This window comes from Branchiostoma lanceolatum, chromosome 13 (assembly GCF_035083965.1).
Source record: "Branchiostoma lanceolatum isolate klBraLanc5 chromosome 13, klBraLanc5.hap2, whole genome shotgun sequence".
NCBI classification, from domain to species: Eukaryota; Metazoa; Chordata; class Leptocardii; order Amphioxiformes; family Branchiostomatidae; genus Branchiostoma; species Branchiostoma lanceolatum.
The window spans coordinates 6435081-6454397 of record NC_089734.1 but is presented as its reverse complement, the minus strand read 5'-3'; the positions used below and the strand labels follow the sequence as shown (position 1 = coordinate 6454397).

General features: G+C 39.7%; 1 protein-coding gene across 2 annotated transcripts in view; it reads right to left on the bottom strand.

The window, feature by feature from the left end:
* The window catches only part of LOC136447317 (secernin-2-like), a 41763-nt gene extending 22461 nt beyond the window's left edge, over positions 1-19302 (bottom strand). Inside the window, exons 1-2 of one of the 2 annotated variants that reach the window (XM_066446083.1) lie at positions 18961-19302; positions 13794-13977 (exon numbers count right to left, since the gene is read on the bottom strand). In XM_066446083.1, coding sequence (XP_066302180.1) covers positions 13794-13976 — 183 coding nt within the window. In that variant the 5' untranslated portion in view covers position 13977; positions 18961-19302. Of the gene's footprint in view, positions 1-13793; positions 13978-16136; positions 16220-18960 lie in introns of those variants that run through there. The other variant, XM_066446084.1, reaches the window with a different exon arrangement.
* Between the last annotated feature and the right edge of the window lie 15 nt (positions 19303-19317).

The following is a 19317-nucleotide window of genomic DNA, read 5'->3' as shown; positions in this document are numbered from 1 at the left end:
TGCCTGCAAAGCCTGCATTGCTTGTATTTGCAACTGCTTACACTGCATACTCATTAACCTCCATCAACGTTTATCTGTCGGGTTACATAAATCAGTTTTTTTTTAAACAGTGGGTTTGAGAGATCTCTAGTGCAGCACCCCCCAGGTATGCACAGTTTAGATATGCAGAGGTGCATGATACTTTGGGACGTTGCGTTTGAGATCTTTTAGGACATATCTTTTTACGGTGGCGGAATTAGGTACCCTGGTGGAATTATGTTAGTAGATATATAGAATTTTAATGTGATTTGAAGTCTGAAAAGAAAACTGTATTTGTCAATGAAAAATGTAAGATAAATATTTGCCACATGTTTCAACTTTCATTGCTATACACAACTCCTGCACCACTCAATCTGTACTTGTACTGCTAGTCTTTATAAAAACCTCTTGACGCTTTCAAGTTTCAACATTATTTTGTAACTTAAGACAAATATGCAAATAATTCATCAAATTATTATAAAAATAACAAAGCAAAACTCATGCTTGTAAGCATCTCTTCAATTCTACAAGTTAAGAAACAAATTCCAATTCATCAAATACCTCGAAGAAATTCAGTGAAAGGTTGACACTTTTAATGATATCTGTAGCATATCAAGAGACCATTTCCCAGTATCTCCCGGCTCATTCCCAGCGTGAGATATGATGTTGCCCCTCCAGCACACCCAACAAGCTGTTGGAGCTCATAAAACCCTCCTCATCAGCTGACTCTACACCCCGAAGGGTGCTTAAACAAAATGTCACAGGTAAAATACAGCCTGGGGAGGCTATTGTGAGAACTGCCTAATGCATGTACTGAAGTCTGGATATGCCATATGCATCCCTGTAACTTATCATGGAATTGGGACTGTTACAAGATGAAGAATTTTGATGCATGTGTAAGACAACTTTTTTTGAAAGTCATGCTGAATCAGACACAAGATTTAGCCCCAGACCATCGAGAAAGCCACACAAGCGAAACTAGTCTGGATGTGGGCTTGAATAAAGTTCTATACAGCAACTTGCGGGAACAGCGTCTTTTCTGAAGATGTGGCGTGAGTGTGTACGGTTGGCTTGAGGTTGTCCTTACTATTTACCTACAAGAAGAAGATAGACTCATACTTAACATTGAATCTCAACTTTACAGTTAGACAAGCTACACGTATGTATGTATGACTCAAAATATCATATACATGTATGTAAGAGGTAATTTCTAATATCTACTTCTTATTAATAACCTTCATCCTGCTGTGAATTTTACCATGTAGAAAATTTGTGTTAAAAGTAATCAGGTAGAAAGATAAGTGGCTGTGATGTGTGAAGTCTAGAAGTAATTAACTTAAGAATTCGTTATCTGAACATGTAGCAGTCTCCCCCAAGCGCAGTAAGTTAAGGTAATTCGTAGGTTTAAGTTATATTTAACCTAAGCTGCCAAATTTCCTAAAATTCACATTTCTATCACCATAAATCTGGTGACAGTGGACATCTCACACTGTCATTTATGAATGTATGGCATCCTTCATCAGAGGTGTAGCTGTAATAAAGTACTCTCCAAGCAGAGCTAGGGTTTTGGCTGGTTTTTAACGTGTTTTTAGGCGTTTTTGTCATGCCTTCTACTTTGTCATCGTTTTTGTTGGGTTTGGAGCACAACAAAAACGATGACAAAGTAGAAGGCATGACAAAAACGCCTAAAAACACGTTAAAAACCAGCCAAAACCCTAGCTCTGCTTGGAGAGTAGTAATAAAGGACCTTATACTGTAAATGTAGAAATGTTCGCAGTTTTGTGACGACCGTTTCACAGCAAACATAAAACCACCACAAACATCTTTGTCCAATATTGTAGCAGTATGTGACTATAGTACTGCCGTGGACTAAAAACACCGCGAACACTCCATTTTCCACTTTGCGTGAAATAAAAACCATACGAACTTAAATGCATTTAAAGTATTCTAATTTTGCTATCAGGTTTAGCTGATCTTTACTGGTATCCTGATTTCTTTATTCATAGGATCAGAGAAAATCTGATCACAAATGAAAAGATCTAGAGCTAAAATAGTGAAAGCTGATTGTGACACACAATAAACAAAGGAGGACAAAACAAAGCTTTTCAAGTTTTACACAGGAGAACAAAGCACGTTCCTTCACTGCAGTTGAACCATAACTTTTACACAGGGAAAGAAATTTAAGCACATTGTTTCACTGCAGTTGAACCATGAGTTTTACATAAGAGAACGAAGCAAGCACATTTTTTCATCAGAGTCAGTTTTACATAGGAAAACAAAGCGCATTCTTTCACTGCAGTTGAACCAAAAGTTTTAAACAGGAGAACAAATTCAAGCACACACTTTGGCTGCAGTTGATCCATAAGTTTTACACAAGAGAACAAAGCACATTTCTTAACTGCAGTTGAACTCTAAGTTTTACAAGTCTCGTTGTGAAAGAACAAGCACCATCTGCCCTTCAAGTTGAGTTTAAGGGTTCTATGGGGAGCACTTGAGCCCTGAGCCAGGAGCTGCGAAAGGGTAAAGAGCCTCTTGACTCGTATCCTCTCTCGTCATCAATTGGCGGGCTAAATTTGGCATTCCTGACAACAACAAGCAAGCGGCCCTTCATTACCCTCCGACTGGCCAGCGAGCCTGCCGGGGGAAAACAGACCCGGGCGGAATACTAATGAGCGCAAAATGTGGACCATAATCGCTGTTCTGTCACGAGAAACAGAGGGGTTCGTAATCCGGCTTCGGAATTCAACTTGTAATGTGATAGGGTGGCTTTGCCGAAGATAGTGCTGGCAAGGCCAGTATTTGCATGTGACGGATAGCAGCATGCATCTGTTTGTCAGAATGGGGCAGGAGAGAAATTCAAGCGACCATACAAGCTAGATTTCACCATAATAGGATATCAAGGTAGATCTATCAACACCAAAACTCAACATACATGAAATCATATGGAAAAATACACTTCTTTTATGGATACCAGTCATCCTAGGATATGAAATATTTATAAGCTCATTTTTCTGCAAAGTTGTCCTCTTGACACTGAAGACCATTAGTAATCATCTTGAAGTAACTTGAACATGCATTGCATGCACATACATGTATATGACATTAAATGTAATAAAAAGTCAGCGAGTAAGTTTTTGTCTGCCCAATGCTTTACAACCAACAGAGATGCATGCCTAGCACCTATAAAACAGGTCTTCTCTTTCACATTTGTCTCTGTTCAAAAGCTTCAATTGCCAATGGAAGAGTTACAAATAGCATTAAGTGAAAAGTTGTACGGCTTTCTCACATGAGCATGATAAGAATAGCGAGTGTGTACGTGACCACTCTTTCTGCCACGGCGCAGACTAATGAATGGCAAGAAACACAGACAGATTTTTCATTGGTAGATTCCGTCGTATACCACCCATTAACAGTGAATGTACTGGACTGAAGGACTTACAACTACTGGCTGACCACAAAACAAGCACACTGACATCAGGCTTTCTGACAGAAACTCAGTCTGCTCCGACTCAGTTTAGAAAGATACGAAATGTTTCTGAGAAAGTTCTCAGACATACAGAACCTGCAATCTAAAAGGAGAGATCACGAGAGCTGAGTTATTTGGCTTGACTTCAAAAGTGGTGGTGCTTAGAGCTGCCAGCAAAGTTTTGTTAAGTGCTAAAAGCTTTTAGCTACATACTTTTTTTACTTTCCTTGGTAACATACTTGAATTGAGTGCATAACAAAACTTTTATCTCAGTCATAATGTGCTGAATATATATTTTTTATATTTTAGATTTGTACCTTAACAACTATACCAGTTTATCTATATACCTGTCCCATACATTGCCCCAGATCTACATATAACAAAATTCTGCCTCGTCCAATGAAATTTGAATAAGCTGGTAAGGATTCATTGCACGGGCAACCCATTCTAGTGTTATAATCATTCTCCGTACACAACCTGATACTCAACACAAAATTTGGCTTCGAGGGAAACTTGAAGAAGGTGATCACAATTCATTTTGTTATTCCGGCAGTGAGACAATCAGTTGACACAACCTAATACATGGATGCTATTAATATATCTCTGTCGCAGACGGAATCTCACGTGTCGAGCTTGATGAAAATCTCGAGCCCCAGTGGTGAATCGTGCTGAATCTTGCTCCGAATCAGCTGCTGCATCTCTGCTGATACGATAGATACCTGGGTGACTTCAGCTGAATTTATGTTGAATGCCAAATTTGATCTAGATCTGCACTGGAATTGAGAAACAGTGCAATCAAAACAGGATCTATAACATCTTTAAGTGAGAAACACTCTCAGAACTTCTAGTTACAAAGTTATGCTCTTGTGGTGTTCAATAAAACATGGAGGACACGGTGAACCATTGATGTACATGTAGATATGCCTTTTGCTGCTATTCTGACTGTTTGTTCATTCATTCATTGTAGAAGGGTAATACACATGTATTTTCATAAGGAGGGGTTGCTTCCCCTTGAACATGCTTGAGGCACCTTGAACATGGACCTTCATTTTGCATATCTTCCAACATCCGGCACATCCCCAACCAAGATGCCCTTCCCAGGTTTGAATCCACTAATTAGAACCAGGAGTTCAACTGTGGGGCTACTACCAGTTGAGCTACAGAGACCTAATAATACTATATCATTCTGACTGTAGATATTTAAAAGTAACTCAGTTGACAACTACATTTTGTTTGCTAAGCACACTTTGAATTAGAGGAACAGAACTATGCAACAGATACCTATTCATTATAAGTGACACCTCAGAGAGATAGTGCAGGCACCAGTACATTACAAAAGCATTTGTCGTGTAATCTTCTACACAAGTCATTGCTGCGTGGTACCAAGACAAATTCTGTCGATAAGGTAGTGGCCCTCCTAAACTTGGAGCATGGATCCATGAAATTTTCATGGGATTCCGATAGACTGCAGAACTTCCCTTATCTTGGATCAAGAACCTATTGGAATTGCCACAATAGGAGTGTGAATCACAACTAACTGGTTTTCTTCCGCATTATTGCGGCAATTAAAGCATGGTAATGTCCTACTGAATAGGGGTATTTCTTTGATATGGACAGCATAATTATCTCTTATCTCAGTAAGAAGCTCTTGAGACAAATCCAACGTTATCTGTATGCTCAGTTCTATTGTCCTAGTCAAGAGATAAGGTGAGTTTGGTTTTTTTTTAAAAGAATTGAGACTATAAAAAGAAATCATTACACAGTTAATGCCAGGGTCACATTTCCAAACTGCACCCTAGCCGGGCAGTTTGGTAGCAACAAAGAGTATTACGCAAAAGACAACAAGACACACAAAACATTACTAAAAGCAATTAGTTATAAGCACGAATTAGCAATATCACTTGAGAAAAAAATTTATCTTCATTTTTTGTTCTCCCAAGCAGCCTTGCTAGGTCCCGGTTTGGAAATGTGACCCTAGCATAAGACAAGATCAAGGTTAGTGTACCAAAAGCAAAAGGGTGGGTCAAAACATTCAGAGATAAATGCAACCTATAACAGATCTAGAGGAGGCAACAAAAATTGGGACAAGTCTTCGGTCACTGAGTCACGTCAAGTCAAGAGATGGTAGGATCCAAGCTGAAATTTGTTTTATTTTTGAGACATCAAAATCTTTTATCTCTAGTACATCTAGTTATTGTTAGGCACTTTTGTACCCTGATTTCATTTGAAAATCATAAAAATCAAGACAGAAATCAAGTCATCTTTGCTGCTACACAATCCTACATGACTATACATAGGTCCTGTGAGCTGAAGCATGGTGAGACTGTATAGTCTACTGAAGTCTTATTCGTGCCAGACTAGTTGGAGTTTAATATCTTCAACGCCAGACGGTGATAAAACACAAGTGAAGTTTTCCGAGCCCGTCCGATGCATCATCACCGCTGTTCCCGCCCGTCAACAGTAATTACGCAGCGTAGATTTGACACTTTTTTGGTCGACCAGCCAGATTCTATCACAGCGGGCATCCATCATGTCATCCTTGGGTAGGGCTGTCATTATAGCACTTCTGACAGCCAGTCAAGCAAACTGTAGACATGTGAAAAGTCATTCTATTGTACAGGTACAACTCTATCTCTACACAACAGCTGGTAGTGCTTATTGGAAGCAATTGCTTTCTTTGTTAAAGTAAAGAGGTGAGTATTTTGTACCCTATAACAACTTGGAGCAGTGAAAGAAGTGCAGGGCTTGAAGGACCTTTTTCTAAATACAGTCAAACCTGGATTCAGCAACCACCCAAGGGACCGAGGAAAAATGATTTTTGAGGACAGGTGGTTGCTCACGACAGGGTGGGGTTAACTGTGTGAAAATGGACGGGACTGTTTTTAAGTGGCTTGCGACTGTAGGTCGTTGCCTGTGCCATTGGATTTGGAATTGCAACAGTTCAAGGTCAAGTTTTGGAATAAATGAGTACCAATGCAGGTTAGCTACAGGTACTGTACATACATAACAGAAATACCTGCTGCGTATGATCAGCCCTATTTCTACCTGCACATAAGCAGATGTCATAAGTGTTACAAGAAAAATTCATATCCAAGGTGCTGAAAATATAGTTATGGTTGCGAACAGCTTTCCGGAGGAAGGCACGGTTCTGAGGCAACTGTACAATCTGTAAACCAGTCATTTAAAGCAAGATGTTGAAGAAATATATAAGATAAACAGGGAATAAGCAGTATTTCAACATCAACAAAATATCTACAGTCGGAAACCAGTCACAGGTGCAACCAATGTATGATAAAAAAAAAAGCACATCACCGTAGACATGCCAGATCTTATCTTGAAGTCTGAGCAAAGTTTCTCAGAAAGGACTGGTATGCTGATCTTGATCAAGCTACAAAAATTCAAAAGTAAAAATCACAATTTGCATTCTTGTAAATTGCATTAATTCATTTCATGATAGGTTTTCGTTCTGTGCTGGACAAAAGACAAGATCATTGGACAATGAGCAGTCATTTAATTGTACATGAAACATTGCTCTCCAGGCATCATCATTAAAAATCCCTCAAACATCAAGTGCGAAATGAGACTATGGGCCATTACTCCATCCAATAAAAAGGGTCATTAAGTATGTTCCTATCTCAGTGTTACAACCGTCCTCATGTTTATTACCACTGTTACAGCCACTATAATGACTTATTGAGATGTCAGAGCTAGGAAACGTCATGCTAGGAATTTGAATTACAGTACTCCTGCACACCTGGAACAGGAGGATGATCTTTTTTCAGGAAACAGGTGTAGGGCACCATCTTTATGTACCTGTATACTTCCCAAGTGTGCCATCTTTGCTGTAAATCGATAAAAAAAACACATTGTATTTATTTGTTTTGTGAAAATGAAACACACACATAGGATAAACTTAAATAGATAAATGAGTTTTTTTTATACACAGTTAGTACATATGTCCTCATACTTCAAGATACTATTCTTTTATACCTGTAGTATACACTGTCTCTTTGCTTAAAATGTTCGGTCTTCTACCTTCTAACTATTGCCACAGAAAATCTATATGCACAACAAAAAAACAGCGTTACAGGACACATTTGACTTGTTGTTGAAACCTTCTGAATTCTTGGCATGTCGGAAATCAGGCCAATATTGTAAGAAATGCAACATTGTTGTTACTGTCATGTCTGAGCAGTCATTTCTTCCTTTCACCATATTTGAAAAGAACCTCGCGGAAACAAAACACTAACATTCATGTGACACTGTGAGAAATTACGACCACGACATTGAGATGCATGCTGTTGTGTCCTGAATGACAGTCATCTGTTTGTATTACGACCTGCGTTACTCTCGCCTGCTACATTAGCTCCCTTATAGCTGCGATTAGCAAAGGTCACCAGCAGCACTAACCGGGGAAAATCTATTTTGTACGTGACCATTTTGCTAGTACGACTCCCATGCAGCCATATGGTGGCAAAAATCAGACGCTTTTCAATCACGACAAAGTGGTGAAACATAAGCATTAAAGGCACTGCCTGATAGTTATCACTAAGGAAATATTATAATGGGAGAAACGGTCTATAATTACGTTTGGAATAGCTATGCTTTGCTAAAATAAAGGCAAAAGCTGGACCATAATGTGTTGATGTTCATGTATCTAGAATTTGGTGTGTGTCAGAAGAGGCAAAAATGTGAGTATCTAAAAGTGTTGAGATAAGTGTTTGTAAGTTGCAAAATGTTAATTGTGTGGCTGATACTATATGCCATCGGTAATGTTGTACAATAAATGTTACATAAATCAAAAGCCATTCATGTATGGAGGTAACATTTTGGAAAAGTCATGATGACAAAAAGCAATTTCGACAATCCTCCAACATTTACTACTGCATGCGAATCTCTATTGGAAAACTGAAGTTTGGACATCTTCAGGTTTAACCTTTAGCATACTGAAGTAGTCATTTGGCTCCCTATTATTCTCTATTGGTTACAGAGTTAGGCAGCAGGGAGAAGGTTAAGAAGTAACTACTATTTCCTGTGGAAACATTTGGAGTCTGCACATGTAGCGCTGCAATAGCCTTGATCAATCATGTCCACTGCACTTGATTTGATTACACAAAAGGTCTCAGCCTTTGTAAGAGGAAACTCGCCTCAATGGATGAGTTGAAAGACCGGGCAGCCCCCCACCCCATTGGCTAGGCATCTTTACAACTGTCAAGGTCAAAGGGGTCGTGGCAGAGAAATGAACGCAGCAGTGATGCTCCATTTACCGGAGGTAATAGAAAGTTCAAAGTTCTACCAGTCTTTGAAAGATTTCAAGAATAAAAAGTACTGGTAATCTTAAATTTCTTGCAAGTACCATATAAATTCTTCTCCACAATTTGTATGGGTTCTTTAGGACTGATATTTTAATGTCAATGTAATAATCATAAAAGTCAGTAAGTATACAAAGTTACACTAGAGGTCATAAATTCTACACTCATAACTGTGCATCAACTATCGTAAATTGCTGATTTTATAGGAAGAAACTTTGGGAACTGTTAGTCATCTGGTGCATATATTCGAGCAGGATTTCCCCCCCTTTTTTCAGCATTTACATACAAAAGTATTTCAGTATTGGGGGAGGGTGTAGGAATATCAAGTCCATTATACATGTATATTATGTATTTTTTCTTCCTAAGAAAAACTGCTCTGTCTTATTTGATATCAAACATTCATGAGAAAAATTCTACTGTAAAGGAAAATGACTCTTTGTAGCAAAAATTCATAGTACTTAAAACAAGATTGCAATCCACAAGAGCAACTCTATACACCTAAAATTTTCAGGAGAAAATATTGATGTTGACATTTAGGCCTAGCCCACCTAACAATATTCATATTCTCAGAGGCCTCTCTCAGTCTCAAATAGGTTTCATCAAAATTTATCAAGAATACTGAGGTGCACTTCAAACCAAATGTCACAATTGTAACTGATGTTCAGTGTTTTCTCCCCAGTGCAGATGGTTGCTGAACTGTGCACCGGTTGCAGAGGGGAGAAAAAGAGACAGAAATGTGGTTGTGACACCTCTTGACATCAGCAGTCAGCTACATGACCCAAACCCTCCACACGTCCTATGATCACATCAAATCGATGTGAGATTGACGCAGAGTGTCGTCTCCCGTGAACTGCCGCGGCTCACCTCTGCTCTCGTGTCTTACGCTTGCCACCGAATGAATCTCAATTTCCCAGAAGGTGTTGCTGAAGATTCACCCTAATCTTTCCGGAGAGGCAGACAACAAGTTTTTCCTCATCCCAAATTCCGGCGGCGTCTTCATCTTAGATTAAAGTTTGTTCGGTGATTTATGGACAGCTATCAAAATGTTGCGCCAGGCTTACTGAAAATACCTCAAATTTACACCTACATCAGCTCTATTATAGCAACATCAACAGCTAACATTGTGATAGGATCAACCATTCCATTACTAGCCTGACAGTGATTGACAATGCATGGGAAACGTATCTGCTGTGCATTCTTTATGCCTTCACCAGGGATTTTGTAAAGCAGTCTTTATTTACTATTCAATGCAATATGGTACAGTGAAAGACATTCAAACTGTCTAACTCTCAAATAGAAGATAGAATATTAGAAGTCCCATGGTATGATTACTGGGTGAACGCTGTATGAAAAGAAGCGTTCTATCTTCGTGAAACAGTTTTCACAGTCTAGACTCAAGAGGCTCAGACAAAAGTCTGTGCCACTAAAAGTTTGACTTGCTTGAGTTTGCATGGGCTCTTCTGAGTCCTAATTCAAAACATTGCAGTGTACAAATGTAGTGTAGGCACATCACTTAGCGAGCATTCAGCATGTCATTGACCACTTCTATGTGAGACTTACTTTGACTTACTTTGGCAGAGCATCTTTATTACTGACTAGCAGTTAAAACTGAGTCAGGATTGTCTACAATCTGATAGCCTCTCACTATCAATATAGTCATGACTCTATATACAATGTATGTTTTGAAAAGATACAGACAAAATATGTTCTGTCCTAAAGATCTTTCCATATAAAACAAGAGTCCGTAGGACACAATTCTCCGTGAAGTATTTATAGTATGTACAAGTATTGACCCACACAAATTGCATCTCTGCTCAGTCCAAGTAGTGTTTTAGAGCAAGTAAAGAAAAAGTGTTTGTTTATCTTTTTCTTTCAATACAGGAGTGGTCAACCTGCTGAAAAGTATGTTTTTACAGCATGGCACAGATGGGATCTAGAAATTCCGGGAAAAGTCACAAAGTTAGATCTAGATGGCCCCTTTTCAATTATCAACGAACCATTCAGCCTTACAAGTTACAACTAAGATGCATCAGAAATCACAAATATGCAGTAAATCCTCTTTCCACAATTTATTGCAGGCCAGCCTGATCTATAGCTATCAAGCTATTTGCAATAAAAAAGGCAAATCTATATTATCGTAACATTTCACGAAGGTCAAAGGTCACCGGATCTAACCACCCGGAAGTGACACTGGCGCGCGCACTTTTCTGAGAGATATTTCTCAACAATCTTTCATCCCCTGTGTAAACTTTTTACATTGTCACAGCCTCCGTATTATAAACTACAAGTGTGGTAAGTTTGAAGGTCCAGAGATTTGCCATTTTCACACTGTGCGTAAAAATACATCGTCCGTCCCGTGCGCACATACTGTATGCGAGTTGCGAGGGACACGGCATACTTAATACACAGACTGGAGCTCACTTGGCACATGTTCGCAGCTAAAACTCACAATTCCCGTTGCCGCATTGGTATGTTACTTGGTATATAGTTTCCTAGGTTGCGTGTGGTGATGCACGTTGTCTATTTTTCAATGTAACAGTGACTATACGATCACAGCAGGTTGGAAAGAATTATACCCCGTATCTGCCTGAAGTATTCTACTCAAGCGGAACGGATTATAGCACGGTGTCTACGGCAGGGCAGTGGGACATAGCATTAATTATAGGGGTGCAATTACAGTATTGCATTTACGATAAAAGTAGTTACGGTGTAACTAAGACATTGTGCATCACCACACCCAACCAGGCACACTATATGCCAAGTTACACACCGATACGACGACGGGATCGTGAGTTATAGCTGCGAACGCGCAAGCAAAAGCAATCCCAATACCCCAGAAGGAGGTCACACCTCCTTCCCGGAGTAAAAATGGAGACATGGTCTGCTTGGAAATAGTATAAAGTTGTTCACTGATTGTCCTAAGCATCATCTAATAATGTAACAACTAATAGAATTCCATCAGGGTACAGAATTCAGCCACCCTAACCCTAAAAAGATAGTCCAAACAGATCTAAAACCCAACGTCCCCATGCACAATGCACTCCTGTGGTGCATACATGTACCTGGGGGGTGCTGCACCAGAGATCTCTCAAACCCACTGTCACGGATTTATGTATCCCGATGGATTACTGTTAATGGAGGTTACAGGTACCTGCTGAGAATTTCTAGGTCTTCTCTCCTCAGCTGTCATAATCTATTTGTACACCCATTACTGTAAGGACAATAGATATCTTCTGACATGACAAACTAACGACACAAATACATACATTGGTTCACTTTTACCCCATGGAGGAACATTTCTTTCAAATATCTTACATGCAATCATTCATTCTCCAAGACCTAACAGAGCCTATGACAAAGATATGTGGGCAATTTCCACATTAGAAACATGTTGGTGGCCTCTAGGCAAAGAGTTCTTATCAGAGTTTTAAAACATATTCATGGATCTATGCACATATCTGACCCAAGAGCACAAGGCTTTACCAAGCGGCGTATGTAAAACTCAGCACATACAAGTAATAGAAGAAAAGTGGAAACATCCCCTACTGAAACATACTGTGCATACTGGACTGTAGGCAAAGAGTTCTTATCAGAGTTTTAAAACATATACATGGTTCTATGCACATGACTGTAGGCAAAGAGTTCTTATCAGAGTTTTAAAACATATACATGGTTCTATGCACATATCTGACCCAGGCCTTACCAAGCGGCATATATAAAACTCAGCACATACAAGTAATAGAAGAAAAGTGGCAACACCCTCTGCTGAAACATACTGTGCCTGCTGGACATTGATCAGTATTGACTGGTGCCATGACATGGTATTCATCACGAGTACTGATCCTGAATAGAACATCACATGTGAGGAAAATGCTTGAATTGATCTGTACTTGTGAGGCCAGCGGGGAATACTAGCCCATCTTTGGCACATTTCCTATGATTTCGAACTTTCCTGACATTATAATGGACAGATAATCTACATCCTGAACTTTTGCCAATCTTTTCACGGTAACTTTTTTAATGTCCATGAAAGACTGGCAATCTTGGGATTTGTCTGTGTTGGAGACTATATTATTGATGTCTTGGCCACAATATATTTCATTTTGCAATGACACTCGATACTAGTATCAATATACCATAAATTCTACGGAGAAATTGAGAGTGTTTTTTCTGTGCTAAAGCATGGTTTATCTATAAATTGTCCACATGTATTATTTGTTCCATTCTTTGTAGATGTTAACTTGCAAGCTGGATTTCTCCAAGGAAGGACTGTTGGTTTCCCAACCAGAACAAAGATATAACCCTGACAACTGTTTTAATATATTGACTGTTACTAACATTCTACCTGTCTTAACTTGGTCGTTCAGAAAATAGACCTGTCCAAGATGTTACAAAATTTGCGATGCTTCAGCTATAGTTTTCTGAAAATGTTTCAAGATGTTGACTTGCTAGTGTCCAATCCTACTGATTGCTGAATATGCGCTTCATTTTGATAATGGTATGTTTGCAGAGTAGACTCATTAGAAATACAAATGTGCATGTACCTTACTTAGCATTCCTGTGTGCATCAGGGAAGTGGGTCAATGGATGGACATGGTTGAAAACATGATGGGTCATTTATCTTTCATGTTGGATAAAAGTTTCTAAAAAACTTTTAAGTGTACTTAGCATTCCTGTCATGATCAGGCTAAGACTTGAGAAGGAATTGGGTACCTATAGTGCTAAGTCCTTTGCAAGGCTTTCTTGACTTAACGGTTTACGACTGAACACGCCCTAAAGGTCCTCTTCATCACCTTAAGCATAATGGCCGTGCGTCATGTTTCGTTTTCCCCCTGAACTCGGAAATCTTTACGGCCCATTAAAACTTTCAAAATATCCCAAGACCCGAAGCAGCAAAAAGCTCTAAGGACTCGACGTGCCATCAGGGGATATAGTTCTTATCCTACAGGACACAGTGTGAATGGTAATGCTACAATAAAGCGTGTTTTCGTATTCACCTCCAGTTGGGCTCCGGACTCGTACGAGGCCTCCGGGAAGTAGACCACTTCTTGCACCTCGTTAGCTGGACGGTCGGAATTCTTGGCGAAAATGATGTGCCCATCCGCGGTGGCTGGGGGTAAGGCGATGAACGTGTCACATGACTTGGGACAGCGATGTGATTGGTCGGAACTGTCAGCCATCCTGGGGGGACACAGGAGAAAAGTCATGATCAGAACAGGCACAGAATAATGGCCCCCCAGTGCGTTACAGAGATAGATATGACAGCAGCACAGGCCATATACTTTATGACCAGATTTTTGTGATCAAGAAAAGAGCTACCTTTCTGTTTTATACACTACTTATAGTGTTGTTAACAATGTCTAGTTTAAACCATCTTAAAATGCTTCTGAATCAACTATCCCTGAACACAGCCCACCTGGTCCCACCACCTTATTTCCACCCCCACCACAAAGCTAAGGAGACAAACGACATGACCAGGAGTTTCATAACGTCTAGACAGCCCCTTGTACGGACCCAGGTGTGCACCCGGAAATTACAGATATCAATACCGGCACAAAACACGGTTAAGCACCACAACAGGGGGTTTAAATACACCCTGGTAAAATCAATGGCCGCTTGTTGCTGGGTATGGATTGCGGAGGTACGAGTGCTGGGATTTGCTTGTCGCACTATTAGCTTCCATTAGGCCAGAATTGTGGGATATTGCAACACCAATTGAGTGCCATGCTGTGAATAACCGTACTTGGCAGGCTTTTACACTTATTACCGCGGCGGGGGGCGTGCTTTTTTTTATCAGCGACATTTTGCCGCCTGAAATTGTCATGTTGACATCTTTATTTGCACCTTTGTTGCATGTCGTAAGTCTATGGAGACTACCTTAATGACTAAGAACACAGTAATTGTCCGTCTTTTTCTTGTTCAGGCCTGGAAGTAAGCCCGACACAGACCCCAGGATCGACCAAAGGAAAACAATCAGTCTTATAATGTACGGGGTGATTCATGAGGGCTCAGCTGTTGGGTAATCTAGCCTGCATTTTGTTAAGGCATTTAAATCCGCCGCTGTCCATATTCGCAGCCATCTCCGAAATGTGTTGCAATCAGGGCCATTCTAATGGCTTAGCTGAGCCCCCATATGATTCTACAGAGGGAACTTTCTTTCATGATATAGTCTCATAAAAAGAGAACCCTTAAACATTTTTCTCTTTCAAAGCAATGCTGAAATATGATAATTTCATTTTACACATTCAGATAATACAGTCAGAAGCATTGAGTTTGAATGAAGACGTTAATACAGGTAATGTACATACATATTTATGAGCACCACATAACCCTTGTTTATTATTCAATGCAGCGATACTCGTATTCTCTGTGCTTACTCATGTACAGTGAATCCTATGTCTGACTTACTACTATTGAATATCTATTTTGCGGAGACGGAAACATCAATACTACCTACATGTCCTCGGCTAGTGTATGAGAAATGAAAATAAAACCGTGCAATTGAGCTGCCATAAAATAGATCCAGCACATTGATTAGCCTGGCTGCTTTTGCATGATGGAATTAGTCTTGCTCCAATTTATCAATTGTTACAAATGGAGTCAGGTGGCTGTTCTAACGACTGCTTTGGGCAAAAAGATCTGGCTGGGATAGTTTCACACCCCATTGTAGCCACCAGATTTTAAGACACCAAACCTTACAAGAATGTCTCCAGGACCCATCCCTCTGTCCAGGGACCGTAATTTGCTTGTCGGGACGGACAAAAATATCATGCTATTTGTCCCAAAAATCCGAACTTCAAGTTCATGAAATGAGACTGATAAATATGTTTTTTTGTAAGCTTTAAATATATAAAATGACAGATTTAACGAAGATCGAAAGAAGGTCAACGAAATTGCATATGGGTCCTCAGACAATAAGTCACTGCGTGGGACAGAAGAAATTTTAACCTCCAGAGACAGCCCTGCTTTGTAGACTCTCTTTTTACAACAATGTTGTAACAAGTATAGTGCTTATCAAGAATCTTTAGTTTTGAGCTCGAGACCATTACAATAAGGCTAGCATAATATAACCAAATTTATCTGGAAACAGAAGTACCCTTTACCCTCGTGTTATAGCATCTATCAACATTCATTGCAGGCCTGGGAATTTCTACCCGAAAGGCAGCAAGTCAGTCCCATAATTAATTCATACCCGAGCGTGGTACCTCTGGAATATACGCGGGAACCCTCACTGCAACATTTATACCCTCCAGACAGGTTTTGATAATTCAATCTGAGCTAAATAGACGCATCAAAACATGATCATGACATTATCAAGATGGAAAAGGGGGGTACCTTACAGCTTACACAGGAGAAACAGACGTCACTGACAGCAATACAGAGTAAGTTGCTTATCTGTGCTGGGCAGCCTCTACGTTCTAAAAGTGAGCATCCCACCGTCAAGAGGGACAAATCATTGTTACTTCCAGGGGGGTTCACACATTATCTTGTACCTGTCTAAACTACTGACCAGTAGTAGATTGTATTACACATGTTAGTAAACCAAACACTGTCAAAAAGATGATTAACATTTTAAGAATTGTTTGCATAATTGATGACTTAATCAAACTGTAACAAATACAGTAACACAGGCCACTTGTTTGCTTGTGGCAAACTTTGGATATTCCGAGCCTTATTGATAATGTACATATAGCATATCTTGTAAAAATTCATTGGGCAGACCGACTCTCTTTATTCATATTGTCACCTCCGTTATGTATACCAGTCCTGCTAATGCGTATTTAGTTGCTTGCACATTTGCATTGTCTAAATTTGCAGTTGAAAGTATTTTGTGATACATTAGTCATACGAGAAAGATATATTCGTGGTGTCATGAATTGAATTGGCAGTGCTTACTGCAAAACCTGCAAAAATAAAACCACCACGAAAGTTTCATGATGCACAGTACCTGTAATACTTTCGAAGCAACATCTGTCAGTGACATTGTGAGTGAACTTAATGACATGTTGACTTCACAGTGACATCTGCTTCATCAGCAGGGGATTAACCATTTATAGCTCCCTGAGGGACGCAGCTGATATCATTTTAACAAGGTGACAAGGTACCATCCTGGAGCAATGCAAAAATCGCACATAAATCATCTTTTACTGCCTAGTGATGATGAAAAAAAATTTTCAAAATGAATAGAAATACTGACATACATGTACTGTAAATGAATATAAGTTCGCATGGTTTTTATTTCGCGCTAATGCGAATATGAAGTGTTCACGGTGGTTTTAAGTTCGCGGCAGCGCTATAGTCACATACTGCTACAGTATTGGACACAAATGTTTACGGTGGCTTTAAGTTGGCATTGAAACGGTCGCCGCAAAAACATAAAACCACCGCAAACATTTCTGTATTTACAGTATGACATTGTTCATTTGTTGGGCAAAAAGTTTCACTGAAATCAGCACAATGCATCAAGATTCAGTTCCTTCTATCCTTTTTATACAGTATAACTGGTAGTAATGCAAGAACAATCGGAAGTTGCAGAAATGTATTTCTATCTTTAAAATAGAATAAGATGGTCGCAACAGTGGTGAAAATCGACATTGACTGACACGACATGCAGGCCACATAAATCCTGGTAGATTTCTCAGGGGAAACATGGGGGAAACACAGGTTCACACATCAATTATGCAAAATTACCTGCCTGAAAATACTGTTATATTCTCACATCGAATCACAGGCATTAGAACTTGATTAGGTGCTAGCTTTGTCGGATCTTTGAATACTAAATGCTGACACGTTGCGTTTTTGTTATGATGGGTACGAAAACATCAATTCACTTATTTTCCAGTCTATGACAGATTATACTTAAATAGAGGTAACAAATATGAATGCAAAATTCTGGAGCTTATCTGGATATAGAGCTAACTTGTCAGGGTTATGGGTTATGCCCAAGCAAAACAAACAAATAAAAGAAAGCAAAGGAAAACGAAAAATAAAAACATAATCCATTTATTCATTCATCCATTCATAACTGCTGAGGAATGCTGTCCACAAATAAAATGGCTGTCAATCTGATTTGACAATAAAGCTCAAAGTTTAAACACAGGGACCTAAGAAATCATGTTGCTATGGTAACTACTATTAATCCAAGAATTGCCACAGCAACAATCTATACAAACATTGCCCATGGTAATACATCTAATAGAACAATATTATCATGGCAACAATCTACATGCATTGCCATGACAACAATCTGTACGCATTGCCATGGTAACAATTGACATCAGCATTAACATGGATTGGTAACAATTTATAGAGGCATAACATCATTATTAACAATGGTACACCATTATCTTTAGTATTGATTTGAATAATAATCAAAGAGATTGATAATCAATCAATATCAACATTAAAGATTATATTTATAAGGCAGTCTGAAACACTCAACTGAAGTACAAAACTACAAAAATATTCTGTTTTTTCAAAACTTAAATTACATGGGGCATGCATGAAATTGACAAATTTCTACAGAAATTGCCCCCAATAAACACATAAAATGCACAGTCCCTGGGGTCATATAAATGGTCTAGTAGAAACATCTAGAAATCTGGATGAACAAGATAAGGGTTGTTAGCCATGCCATGCATGCAATGGAAATGGCATCAAAACACACCCAACCATCATATCATCATGGTTTTTCAAATATAGTCACCCAGGTAGTTCATTATTTGGACTAAACATGCATGTAATAATGATGATCTGAGGACAAGATACTTTTCTTGAAATAAATCAATTTCTACAATACCATTATAATTTTGCAATGACTATCCCTTTGAACAAAACCTATTTGCCAATCCCTGGTGAAATCTGGTGGGTACAACTACAACTAAACTGTATTAAATCATGGAGGAGGGTTGGCGATAGTAATTTTCCCGACTTCCCGAAATATGCAGCATCCAATTTTCCATCTCCCTCATGTAGGTTATTGATGGAGCGTCCCTAATGGAACGTCTGGTGGAGAGACTGGGGAAGACGAATGAGTCTGTGCGCCCTAGTCAAATAGCTGCCCTTCCGCCCAAGGAAAGTGATAGAGCCAGTGATCGCATTTTCTCCCCATCTAGATGGCTGGGGCTATGATGGGACACAACTGAGTGAACACACAGACGATACCTGGCAAGCGAGCCGATCTCTTTCCCCAAGCCTCCGTGTGCGATTCGTTCCGCTTCCTTCGCAAGGGGGATCGGGGGAAACTACACCGGAACCGTGCGGCTTGCTGGGCGGTGGACAGGACGGGACAGCGCGCGTGTCGCTCCCGGTAGACCTGGTGTGGGGGCCGGGCCACTGGCCGTATGGACTCGCGGAGACTTGAGAGAGAGTGAAAGTGATGTCGCGATTGATGGAAAGGTCACGTGACGCAATGGGTCATGTGATGGTTTCCTGGCAAAACTTTCTCACAAAAGAAATAAACGGATGATAATGAGGGTAGTTTGTGGACTTAAAGAATGTAGCTTGCAAAGCTGTTACGTG